Source organism: Hyla sarda, chromosome 9 (genome assembly GCF_029499605.1).
Source record: "Hyla sarda isolate aHylSar1 chromosome 9, aHylSar1.hap1, whole genome shotgun sequence".
Taxonomy (NCBI): Eukaryota; Metazoa; Chordata; class Amphibia; order Anura; family Hylidae; genus Hyla; species Hyla sarda.
Genome location: NC_079197.1, coordinates 182,368,616 through 182,381,760, shown reverse-complemented (window position 1 = coordinate 182,381,760; position 13,145 = coordinate 182,368,616). Strand labels below are relative to the sequence as shown.

General features: G+C 36.2%; 1 protein-coding gene across 5 annotated transcripts in view; it reads right to left on the bottom strand.

The window, feature by feature from the left end:
- The window catches only part of PCDH11X (protocadherin 11 X-linked), a 1,464,252-nt gene that overhangs the window by 1,285,711 nt on the left and 165,396 nt on the right, over positions 1–13,145 (bottom strand). For all 5 annotated transcript variants that reach the window (XM_056538960.1, XM_056538962.1, XM_056538963.1 and 2 more), the window contains exon 2: positions 7,947–8,514. In XM_056538960.1, the coding sequence (XP_056394935.1) occupies positions 7,947–8,486 (540 nt within the window). In that variant the 5' untranslated portion in view covers positions 8,487–8,514. The remainder of the gene's footprint in view (positions 1–7,946; positions 8,515–13,145) is intronic.

Below are 13,145 nucleotides of genomic sequence, written 5' to 3'. Positions count from 1 at the left end.
GTTATATTCTTGTATATAGGAGCAGTATTATAGTAGTTATATTCTTGTATATAGGAGCAGTATTATAGTAGTTATATTCTTGTATGTAGAAGCAGTATTATAGTAGTTATATTCTTGTATATAGGAGCAGTATTCTAGTAGTTATATTCTTGTATATAGGAGCAGTATTATAGTAGTTATATTCTTGTATATAGGAGCAGTATTATTGTAGTTATATTCTTGTATATAGGACCAGTATTATAGTAGTTACATTCTTGTATATAGGAGGCAGTATTATAGTAGTTATATTCTTGTACATAGGAGCAGTATTATAGTAGTTATATTTTTGTATATAGGAGTAGTATTATAGTAGTTATATTCTTGTATATAGGAGCAGTATTATAGTAGTTATATTCTTGTATATAGGAGACAGTATTATTGTAGTTATATTCTTGTATATAGGAGCAGTATTATAGTAGTTATATTCTTGTATATAGGAGCAGTATTATAGTAGTTGTATTCTTGAATATAGGAGCAGTATTATAGTAGTTATATTCTTGTATATAGGAGCAATATTATATTAGTTATATGCTTGTATATAATAGCAGTATTATAGAAGCTATATTCTTGTATATAGGAGCAGTATTATAGTAGTTATATTCTTGTATATAGGAGCGGTATTATAGTAGTTATATTCTTGTATATAGGAGCGGTATTATAGTAGTTATATTCTTGTATATGAGAGCAGTATTATAGTAGTTATATTCTTGTATATAGGAGCAGTATTATAGTAGTTATATTCTTGTATATAGGAGCAGTATTATAGTAGTTATATTCTTGTATATAGGAGCAGTATTATAGTAGTTATATTCTTGTATATAGGAGCAGTATTATAGTAGTTATATTCTTGTATATAGGAGCAGTATTATAGTAGTTATATTCTTGTATGTAGAAGCAGTATTATAGTAGTTATATTCTTGTATATAGGAGCAGTATTCTAGTAGTTATATTCTTGTATATAGGAGCAGTATTATAGTAGTTATATTCTTGTATATAGGAGCAGTATTATTGTAGTTATATTCTTGTATATAGGACCAGTATTATAGTAGTTACATTCTTGTATATAGGAGGCAGTATTATAGTAGTTATATTCTTGTACATAGGAGCAGTATTATAGTAGTTATATTTTTGTATATAGGAGTAGTATTATAGTAGTTATATTCTTGTATATAGGAGCAGTATTATAGTAGTTATATTCTTGTATATAGGAGACAGTATTATTGTAGTTATATTCTTGTATATAGGAGCAGTATTATAGTAGTTATATTCTTGTATATAGGAGCAGTATTATAGTAGTTGTATTCTTGAATATAGGAGCAGTATTATAGTAGTTATATTCTTGTATATAGGAGCAATATTATATTAGTTATATGCTTGTATATAATAGCAGTATTATAGAAGCTATATTCTTGTATATAGGAGCAGTATTATAGTAGTTATATTCTTGTATATAGGAGCGGTATTATAGTAGTTATATTCTTGTATATAGGAGCGGTATTATAGTAGTTATATTCTTGTATATGAGAGCAGTATTATAGTAGTTATATTCTTGTATATAGGAGCAGTATTATAGTAGTTATATTCTTGTATATAGGAGCAGTATTATAGTAGTTATATTCTTGTATATAGGAGCAGTATTATAGTAGTTATATTCTTGTATATAGGGGCAGTATTATAGTAGTTATATTCTTGTATATAGGAGCAGTATTATAGTAATTATAATCTTGTATATAGGAGCAGTATTATAGTAGTTATATTCTTGTATATAGGAGCAGTATTATAGTAGTTATATTCTTGTATATAGGAGCAGTATTATAGTAGTTATATTCTTGTATATAGGAGCAGTATTATAGTAGTTATATTCTTGTATATAGGAGCAGTATTACAGTAGTTATATTCTTGTATATAGGAGCAGTATTATAGTAGTTATATTCTTGTATATAGGAGCAGTATTATAGTAGTTATATTCTTGTATATAGGGGCAGTATTATTGTACATATGGTGTTATTTTAGTGGCTATTGATTGAACATAGTCCTTTTTTTGTTATAGGGTAATTACTGGCTACCTATATGTGTTAACATTTCCTCAGTAATAAAATATAATATCCGTTTAACATTAAGCACAATCAATATCATATTCATATACGGTAAATGAATATTATAATAGGATATATGGGTTGCACATTGCTGGGTTATATGTTTCCTTCCTGACACTAATCTACAGCTCTATTTCCTGGACTCCCGGTACATGGACGGGTCCTGGAGATTTGCTGCCCGTTCCCGCTCCAGTAAATGCCGCAGATGATTGCAGTTTCTGTTCATGTTAAATAACTTTCCTTTCAGCACATTTAAACTTAATCCGTCCATAGAAATCCTCCTCCCAATGTAATGGTCACATAAAAGGCCGGAGCGCAGCGCACAAGCCGAGTATTAGCCTGTAATATTTCTCAAGTCAGGATTATTTTACTCATTTTCCTGGATTTTAAGGGCCTAAAGTAACAGAACATTGAGCAGAAGGCGGAGAATATCTGCAGCTGCGATGCTCTGCACCACCCCCCATCATTACCGATTTATTAGGACATAGACTTGGATATTATATCACTGAGATCTCAAACCGACTATTATGCTGTAATTATGACACCTACATTTATGCAAATTACCAAGAGGATGTCTGAGCCCCTCCCCTTTTATTAGCATAATTAGACTGGACTCTTTTTACATTTGTGCACAATATAAATGTTAGACTGTAGGGAATGGAATTTACATTAGTGCAGCTGAAAGACAGTGAACATCAGAGCATGTAGTTATGTGCAAATTCTAGAAGGCTCCACCAGCAGAATAGTGAGTACAGCTGTGGAGTATAATACAGGATATAACTCAGGATCAGTACAGGATAAGTAATGTAATGTATGTACACAGTGACCCCACCAGCAGAATAGTGAGTACAGCTCTGGGGTATAATACAGGATATAACTCAGGATCAGTACAGGATAAGTAATGTAATGTATGTACACAGTGACGTCACCAGCAGAATAGGGAGTACAGCTCTGGAGTATAATACAGGATATAACTCAGGATCAGTACAGGATAAGTAATGTAATGTATGTACACAGTGACCTCACCAGCAGAATAGTGAGTACAGCTCTGGAGTATAATAAAGGATATAACTCAGGATCAGTACAGGATAAGTAATGTAATGTATGTACACAGTGACCTCACCAGCAGAATAGTGAGTACAGCTCTGGAGTATAATACAGGATATAACTCAGGATCAGTACAGGATAAGTAATGTAATGTATGTACACAGTGACCTCACCAGCAGAATAGTGAGTACAGCCCTGGAGTATAATACAGGATATAACTCAGGATCAGTACAGGATAAGTAATGTAATGTATGTACACAGTGATCTCACCAGCAGAATAGTGAGTACAGCTCTGGAGTATAATACATGATATAACTCAGGATCAGTACAGGATAAGTAATGTAATGTATGTACACTGTGACCTCACCAGCAGAATAGTGAGTACAGCTCTGGAGTATAATACAGGATATCACTCAGGATCAGTACAGGATAAGTAATGTAATGTATATACACAGTGACCTCACCAGCAGAATAGTGAGTACAGCTCTGTGGTACAATAGAGATCTACACAAAGCTATTTTGTAACATTTATTTTATTTTTTTAGAAGAGGCTTTTAGTATCTCATGGGTGACAGAGATCTATTCCTGTTCCCTGTATTCATCTCATACTAATTCTTCGCCTTTGGTCATTCATCATTACGAGGCAGAACACAGGAAATGATGGAAGAAATAGTGTAGCTGGGAAATAATAAATAATGTATAATACCTGTGCACAACCCGGTGCGAACAGCGACTAATGAGAGCGCGGTTATTGGCAGCTATATAGGTCAGGTATTGTCAGCAAACACAAAGCAAACATCTCTGCTGCGAGCGAATGAAGACAAAAGGAAATGGAAAAACAGAAAGATGTTCCGCTTTTCAGCTAAAATAATTAATGTTTTTACTAAATAAATAAATAAATAACAAAAAAATAAGTATTATTATAAATCGACCAGTAGGAAGAACGTGTTATCAATAATCTTCTGACAATTTATTAACAATACCCCTCAGAGTCTATAGAGCAGTGTTCCCCAACCAGGGTGCCTCCAGCTGTTGCAAAACTACAACTCCAGCATGTCCAGACAGCCATCAACTTTCCGGTTATGCTGGGAATAGTTTAGCAACAGCTGGAGGCGCACTTGTTAGGAAACACTGATCTTTTGCTGTCCGGGCATGCTGGGAGTTTTAGTTTTGCTACAGCTGGAGGCACCCTGGTTGGGAAACACTGCTATAGAGACTCTCTACAGTTCATTGCTGGTGTTTGTAGTGCACATAGGATCATGTAACCTTTGCTTCCTCGTGCAGTCGGTATATATCAGAGCTGACTGCTTTTTTTGGCCTTGTCTTTCCCGGCCCTTGGTCAGAAGCTAGAAAGATAGATAGATATGAGATAGATAGATAGATATGAGATAGATAGGTATGAGATAGAGAGATGGATAGATATGAAATAGATAGATAGATATGAGATAGATAGATAGATAGATAGATATGAGATAGATAGATAGATATGAGATAGATAGATAGATAGATAGATAGATATGAGATAGAGAGATAGATAGATAGATAGGTAGATAGATATGAGATAGATAGATATGAGATGGATAGATATGAGATAGATAGATAGATAGATATGAGATAGATAGATAGATAGATAGATATGAGATAGATAGATATATAGATAGATAGATATGAGATAGATAGATAGATAGATATGAGATAGATAGATATGAGATAGATAGATATGAGATAGATAGATAGATATGAGATAGATAGATAGATAGATAGATATGAGATAGATAGATATATAGATAGATAGATATGAGATAGATAGATAGATAGATAGATAGATAGATATGAGATAGATAGATATGAGATAGATAGATAGATAGATAGATATGAGATAGATAGATATGAAATAGATAGATAGATAGATAGATAGATAGATAGATAGATATGAGATAGATAGATATGAGATAGATAGATATGAGATAGATATGAGATGGATAGATATGAGATAGATAGATAGATAGATAGATAGATATGAGATAGATGTAGATGTTGTTGTTTTGCAACAGCTGGAGGCACCCTGGTTGGGAAACACTGCTATAGACTCTGTACAGTTTACATGTGATGTTGTGTAATCTCCCCTGTGTCTTGCTCTGCTGGTGCTTGTAGTGCACATAAGATCGTGTAACCTTTCCTTCCTCTTGCAGTCGGTATATATCAGAGCCGACTTCTATTTTTTGGCCTTGTCTTTCCCGGTTCTTGGTCAGAAGCCGCCATCTCGTATTCTCTGGGCATGAGTGAGACACAAACATGGTTATTATGCGCGGTCAGTGACTCGTGCCGCTGTATTGTACGGGGACCAGCTGCCGAGGACTCTGTAGTGCCCAGTTCTCATCTAGGTCATCATCTCTGGATTAAACCTAACGCTTCTAGTTACTGACTGTAAGTTTGTATACTAGGTTTTTTCTTTCCATCCAGGGTGCCTCCAGCTGTTGTGGGAGGAAAAAAACGTCTGGCGGAGGAAACCTCTAGGGAACCATGGCTACAGGATTGCGCACATTGGTGTTTCCCAACCGGGGTGCTTCAGGCTGTTGCAAAACTTCTGGCTGGCATCATCTTTTGTCTTTTCTTTACACTGATGTCACCTGCCATGAAGCCTGTCTGTGATGATAAGGAGGAGACTGCTGGGAAGTGATCTGTACAGAACAGAAACCCTCAGCTTAATATCAGCCCTAGTGACCAGAATAAAAACTGCAAATACTTGTTCATTATTTTAAAATATAAGGTAGTAAACTGAAAAAAATGGAAACAGATCTTTAAAAGTTTAACAAAATCTGTTTCACATAAGAATGGAAATATAGAGAGAAAGATATATGAGATAGATAGATATGAGATAGATAGATAGATAGATAGATAGATAGATATGAGATAGATAGATATGAGATAGATAGATAGATAGACAGATAGATAGATAGATGATAGATATGAGATAGATAGATAGATAGATAGATAGATATGAGATAGATAGATAGATAGATAGATAGATAATAGATAGATATGAGATAGATAGACAGATATGAGATAGATAGATATGAGATAAAAAGATATATAGATATGAGATAGATATATATGAGATAGATAGATATGAGATAGATAGATAGATAAATATGAGATAGATAGATAGATATGAGATAGATAGATAGATAGATATGAGATAGATAGATATGAGATAGATGGATAGATAGATAGATATGAGATAGATAGATAGATAGATAGATAGATAGATATGAGATAGATAGATATGAGATAGATAGATAGATAGATAGATAGATAGATAATAGATAGATATGAGATAGATAGACAGATATGAGATAGATAGATATGAGATAAAAAGATATATAGATATGAGATATATATGAGATAGATAGATATTAGATAGATAGATAAATATGAGATAGATAGATAGATAGATATGAGATAGATAGATAGATATGAGATAGATAGATATGAGATAGATAGATAGATAGATAGATATGAGATAGATAGATAGATATGAGATAGATAGATAGATATGAGATAGATAGATAGATATGAGATAGATAGATAGATAGATATGAGATAGATAGATAAGAGATAGATAGATGATAGATAGATATGAGATAGATAGATAGATAGATATGAGATAGATAGATAGATATGAGATAGATAGATAGATAGATAGATAGATAATAGATAGATATGAGATAGATAGACAGATATGAGATAGATAAATATGAGATAAAAAGATATATAGATATGAGATAGATATATATGAGATAGATAGATATGAGATAGATAGATAGATAAATATGAGATAGATAGATAGATATGAGATAGATAGATAGATAGATAGATATGAGATAGATAGATATGAGATAGATTGATAGATAGATAGATATGAGATAGATAGATAGATAGATAGATATGAGATAGATAGATAGATAGATATGAGATAGATAGATAGATAGATAGATAGATAATAGATAGATATGAGATAGATAGACAGATATGAGATAGATAGATATGAGATAAAAAGATATATAGATATGAGATATATATGAGATAGATAGATATGAGATAGATAGATAAATATGAGATAGATAGATAGATAGATATGAGATAGATAGATAGATATGAGATAGATAGATATGAGATAGATAGATAGATATGAGATAGATAGATAGATATGAGATAGATAGATAGATAGATAGATAGATAGATATGAGATAGATAGATAGATAGATAGATAGATAGATATGAGATAGATATGAGATAGATAGATATGAGATAGATATGAGATAGATAGATGATAGATAGATATGAGATAGATAGATAGATAGATAGATAGATATGAGATAGATAGATAGATAGATATGAGATAGATAGATATGAGATAGATAGATAGATAGATATGAGATAGATAGATAAGAGATAGATAGATGATAGATAGATATGAGATAGATAGATAGATAGATATGAGATAGATAGATAGATAGATAGATATGAGATAGATAGATATGAGATAGATAGATATGAGAGGTCCTCAGCTTCTTCTGTTGTGGTTACATTGGGAGACCACCATACACATAAGGTAATCGGAGGGTTGGTCAGTCACATATAGTCACCTTAGGACTCACATTTTCAGGACAATGACCTTATCAGGTTATTAACAAGTAATTACAGAACAAGAAGTAAGATTTTGGACTAATACCCCAGACCCGGCTCGATATAAGAACCCACCTTGAGGAGGTCATAGTTTTGGATTCCATTCTTGCCCACATCTGGATCGTTGGCAGATGGTACAGTATATCTAGAATTGACGGCTGTGTTTTCCGGAATGGAAATATTGATGACTGTAGATGGGAAGAGAGGAGCGTTGTCATTGATGTCTTCGATAAGGAAGCGGATCTTGACCAACCTAAAGATCTCGTCTGGAAGAACGGCCACCTCCACTTCATAAAAGCATTTGTTCTCCGAGAAGATTCCAGCACAAAGCTTTTCCCGGTCTATCCGATTGGAGGTGGTGAAGATCTCCCCCGTGTTCTCTTCCACCCGCACCAGAGGGACATCTCCAGTCTTGTAGACCAGTTTAAAATGAAGCGGGGTGGAGAGGGCTCTGTCAGGGTCCAACGTCAGATTTAGGTCCCTCAACAAGTTCCCGATGGAGACGTTTTCACCCTGTTCTTCTCTTATAATGTAATTCTTTTCCTGAGCACCAGACTCATAGACGATACAGGATATCAGAACTGCCAAGACGTACGATGCAGATAGCAAGTCCATCTCCAGAATGGTTCTTCTAACCCTGGACCTAGGAAAGACATAGAAGAGGTTAAGAACAACTCCAAAAAGGATTTAGGTAAAACAAAACTACTCAAGTTATCCAGCAACATCTCACCATCCAGTCTATGCTTCTATCATTCTAAATGATTCAAAGGGGTACTCCGCCCCCTAGACATGTCTGATCGCGGGGGTCCCTCTGCTGGCTACCGAACCCGTCCAGAGGAAAAATTGCCCAGTTGCCCATAGCAACCAATCAGATCGCTTCCTTAATTTTTAACAAGGCCCCTGCAAAATGACAACTGGGCAACGTTTCCTCTGCACAGGTTTTGATAAATCTCCCCCATAGTTCTTATGATTGAAAACAAGACCAGAGTCCATCAAGTTCAACCTATAACCGTATTGTGTCCCCACTGTGTTGATCCAGAAAAAGGAAAAAAAAAAAAAACTTTATGAGGCTGATGCTAATTGCCCGGTACTAGGGAAAAAATTCCTTCCCGACTCCAAATATCATCAGAATAAATCCCTGGATCAACGTTCTGTCCCTATAAATCTAATATCCATAACCTGTAATGTTATTATTCTACAAAAATACATCCAGACCCTTTTGAATTATTTTACAGAGTTCACCATGACACCTCCTCCGGGAGAGAATTCCACAGTCTCACTGCTCTTACAGTAAAGAACCCCCGTCTGTGCTGGTGAAGAAACCTTCTTTCCCCTAGACGTAGAGGATGCCCCCTTGTTATAGATACAGTCCTGGGTATAAATAGATCATGGGAGAGATCTCTGTACTGTCCCCTGATATATTTATACATAGTTATTAGGTCGCCCCTAAGCCTTCTTTATTCTAAACTAAATAACCCTAATTCTGATCATCTTTCTGGGTACTGTAGTCCTCCAATATACTGTACATTATCTGTACTCGGAGAGTTATCACTGTGTTATCTGTGGTGTTACATAGGACTGCAGGTGACATCTACTACATTATCTGTACTCAGAGAGTTATCACTGTGTAATCTGTGGTGTTACATAGGACTGCAGGTCACATCTACTACATTATCTGTACTCAGAGAGGTATCACTGTGTTATCTGTGGTGTTACATAGGACTGCAGGTCACATCTATACATTATCTGTACTCAGAGAGTTATCACTGTTATCTGTGGTGTTACATAGGACTGCAGGTCACATCTACTACATTATCTGTACTCAGAGAGTTATCACTGTGTTATCTGTGGTGTTACATAGGACTGCAGGTCACATCTACTACATTATCTGTACTCAGAGAGGTATCACTGTGTTATCTGTGGTGTTACATAGGACTGCAGGTCACATCTATACATTATCTGTACTCAGAGAGTTATCACTGTTATCTGTGGTGTTACATAGGACTGCAGGTCACATCTACTACATTATCTGTACTCAGAGAGTTATCACTGTGTTATCTGTGGTGTTACATAGGACTGCAGGTCACATCTACTACATTGTCTGTACTCAGAGAGTTATCACTGTGTTATCTGTGGTGTTACATAGGACTGCAGGTCACATCTATACATTATCTGTACTCAGAGAATTATCACTGTGTTATCTGTCGTGTTACATAGGACTGCAGGTGACGTCTACTACATTATCTGTACTCAGAGAGTTATCACTGTGTTATCTGTGGTGCTACATAGGACTGCAGGTCACATCTATACATTATCTGTACTCAGAGAGTTATCACTGCGTTATCTGTGGTGTTACATAGGACTGCAGGTCACATCTATACATTATCTGTACTCAGAGAGTTATCACTGTTATCTGTGGTGTTACATAGGACTGCAGGTCACATCTACTACATTATCTGTACTCAGAGAGTTATCACTGTGTTATCTGTGGTGTTACATAGGACTGCAGGTGACATCTACTACATTATATGTACTCAGAGAGTTATCACTGTGTTATATGTGGTGTTACATAGGACTGCAGGTCACATCCACTACATTATCTGTACTCAGAGAGCTATCACTGTGTTATCTGTGGTGTTACATAGGACTGCAGGTGACATCTACTACATTATCTGTACTCAGAGAGTTATCACTGTGTTATCTGTGGCGTTACATAGGACTGCAGGTCACATCTATACATTATCTGTACTCAGAGAGTTATCACTGTTATCTGTGGTGTTACATAGGACTGCAGGTCACATCTACATTATCTGTACTCAGAGAGTTATCACTGTGTTATCTGTGGTGTTACATAGGACTGCAGGTCACATCTACTACATTATCTGTACTCAGAGAGTTATCACTGTGTTATCTGTGGTGTTACATAGGACTGCAGGTCACATCTACTATATTATCTGCACTCAGAGAGTGATCACTGTGTTATCTGTAGTGTTACATAGGACTGCAGGTCACATCAATACATTATCTGTATTCAGAGAGTTATCACTGTGTTATCTGTGATGTTACATAGGACTGCAGGTCACATCTTTACATTATCTGTACTCAGAGAGTTATCACTGTGTTATCTGTGGTGTTACATAGGACTGCAGGTCACATCTACTATATTATCTGCACTCAGAGAGTGATCACTGTGTTATCTGTAGTGTTACATAGGACTGCAGGTCACATCTACTACATTATCTGTACTCAGAGTCATCACTGTGTTATCTGTGGTGTTACATAGGACTGCAGGTCACATCTATACATTATCTGTACTCAGAGAGTTATCACTGTGTTATCTGTGGTGTTACATAGGACTGCAGGTCACATCTATACATTATCTGTACTCAGAGAGTTATCACTGTGTTATCTGTGGTGTTACATAGGACTGCAGGTCACATCTACTACATTATCTGTACTCAGAGAGTCATCACTGTGTTATCTGTGGTGTTACATAGGACTGCAGGTCACATCTATACATTATCTGTACTCAGAGAGTTATCACTGTGTTATCTGTGGTGTTACATAGGACTGCAGGTCACATCTATACATTATCTGTACTCAGAGAGTTATCACTGTGTTATCTGTGGTGTTACATAGGACTGCAGGTCACATCTATACATTATCTGTACTCAGAGAGTTATCACTGTGTTATCTGTGGTGTTACATAGGACTGCAGGTCACATCTACTACATTATCTCTACTCAGAGAGTGATCACTGTGTTATCTGTAGTGTTACATAGGACTGCAGGTCTCATCTACTACATTATCTGTACTTAGAGAGTCATCACTGTGTTATCTGTGGTGTTACATAGGACTGCAGGTCACATCTATACATTATCTGTACTCAGAGAGTTATCACTGTGTTATCTGTGGTGTTACATAGGACTGCAGGTCACATCTATACATTATCTGTACTCAGAGAGTTATCACTGTTATCTGTGGTGTTACATAGGACTGCAGGTCACATCTATACATTATCTGTACTCAGAGAGTTATCACTGTTATCTGTGGTGTTACATAGGACTGCAGGTCACATCTATACATTATCTGTACTCAGAGAGTTATCACTGTGTTATCTGTAGTGTTACATAGGACTGCAGGTCACATCTATACATTATCTGTACTCAGAGAGTTATCACTGTTATCTGTGGTGTTACATAGGACTGCAGGTCACATCTACATTATCTGTACTCAGAGAGTTATCACTGTGTTATCTGTGGTGTTACATAGGACTGCAGGTCACATCTATACATTATCTGTACTCAGAGAGTTATCACTGTGTTATCTGTGGTGTTACATAGGACTGCAGGTCACCCCTATACATTATCTGTACTCAGAGAGTTATCACTGTGTTATCTGTGGTGTTACATAGGACTGCAGGTCACATTTATATGATGTGAATTCTTTGTTCCATCCACTGTGACAGGGACTTAAGGGGTGTATAACTATATGGGGTGCAGTGATTGCAGTGGTACCTGGGTCCTAGTGTCTGAGGGGCCCAAAATGGTGGGGGCCCAGTTACAATTTTGCACTGGGGCCCAGGAGTTTTAAAGGGATTAAGCAGAACAAGAAAAATGGAGCCGATTTCTTCTTAAAACAGCACCACCCCTGTCCTCAGGTTGTGTTTGGTTGAACAAATTGAGGCAAATTGTAATACCAAACACAACCTGAAGACAGGGGTGGCACTGCTTTTAGAAGAAATTGTCTTTTTTTATTATGTTTTTTTCTATCACTCTGCTCAAAACTACAACTCCCAGCATGCCCGGACAGCCAACGGCTGTCCGGGCATGCTGGGTGTTGTAGTTTTGCAACAGCTGGAGGCACCCTGGCTGGGAAACACTGTCCCAGCTAGTCTCTCTATAGAACTGTAGTCTTGGCATTCTGTTCATGAACCAGGAAGCTCAGGATGAACAGAACTATAAAAGAAGTGACTCCAAGCAGCGACGGCGTCATCTGTAATCGGAATCTAAGGCCCCCCCCCCCCCCCCGGAATGATTTCCAAACACATTGCGACCTCTTTACAATTCAAGAAATAGTAAAATGTCATGTTCCGCGGCTGTAATTCTCTGGGTATCGGTGATAATCCGCTAATAAGAGATATAAAGCAGCTGACATTTCCTTTACGGATACAACTTTATATCCGGCAACTTAGGAAAACAGCAATAATGAAAGCGTTCCAATGTATCAACCTTATTAAAAGGTTAACGGCTGGAATGGCGCCGCTGCGTCCGG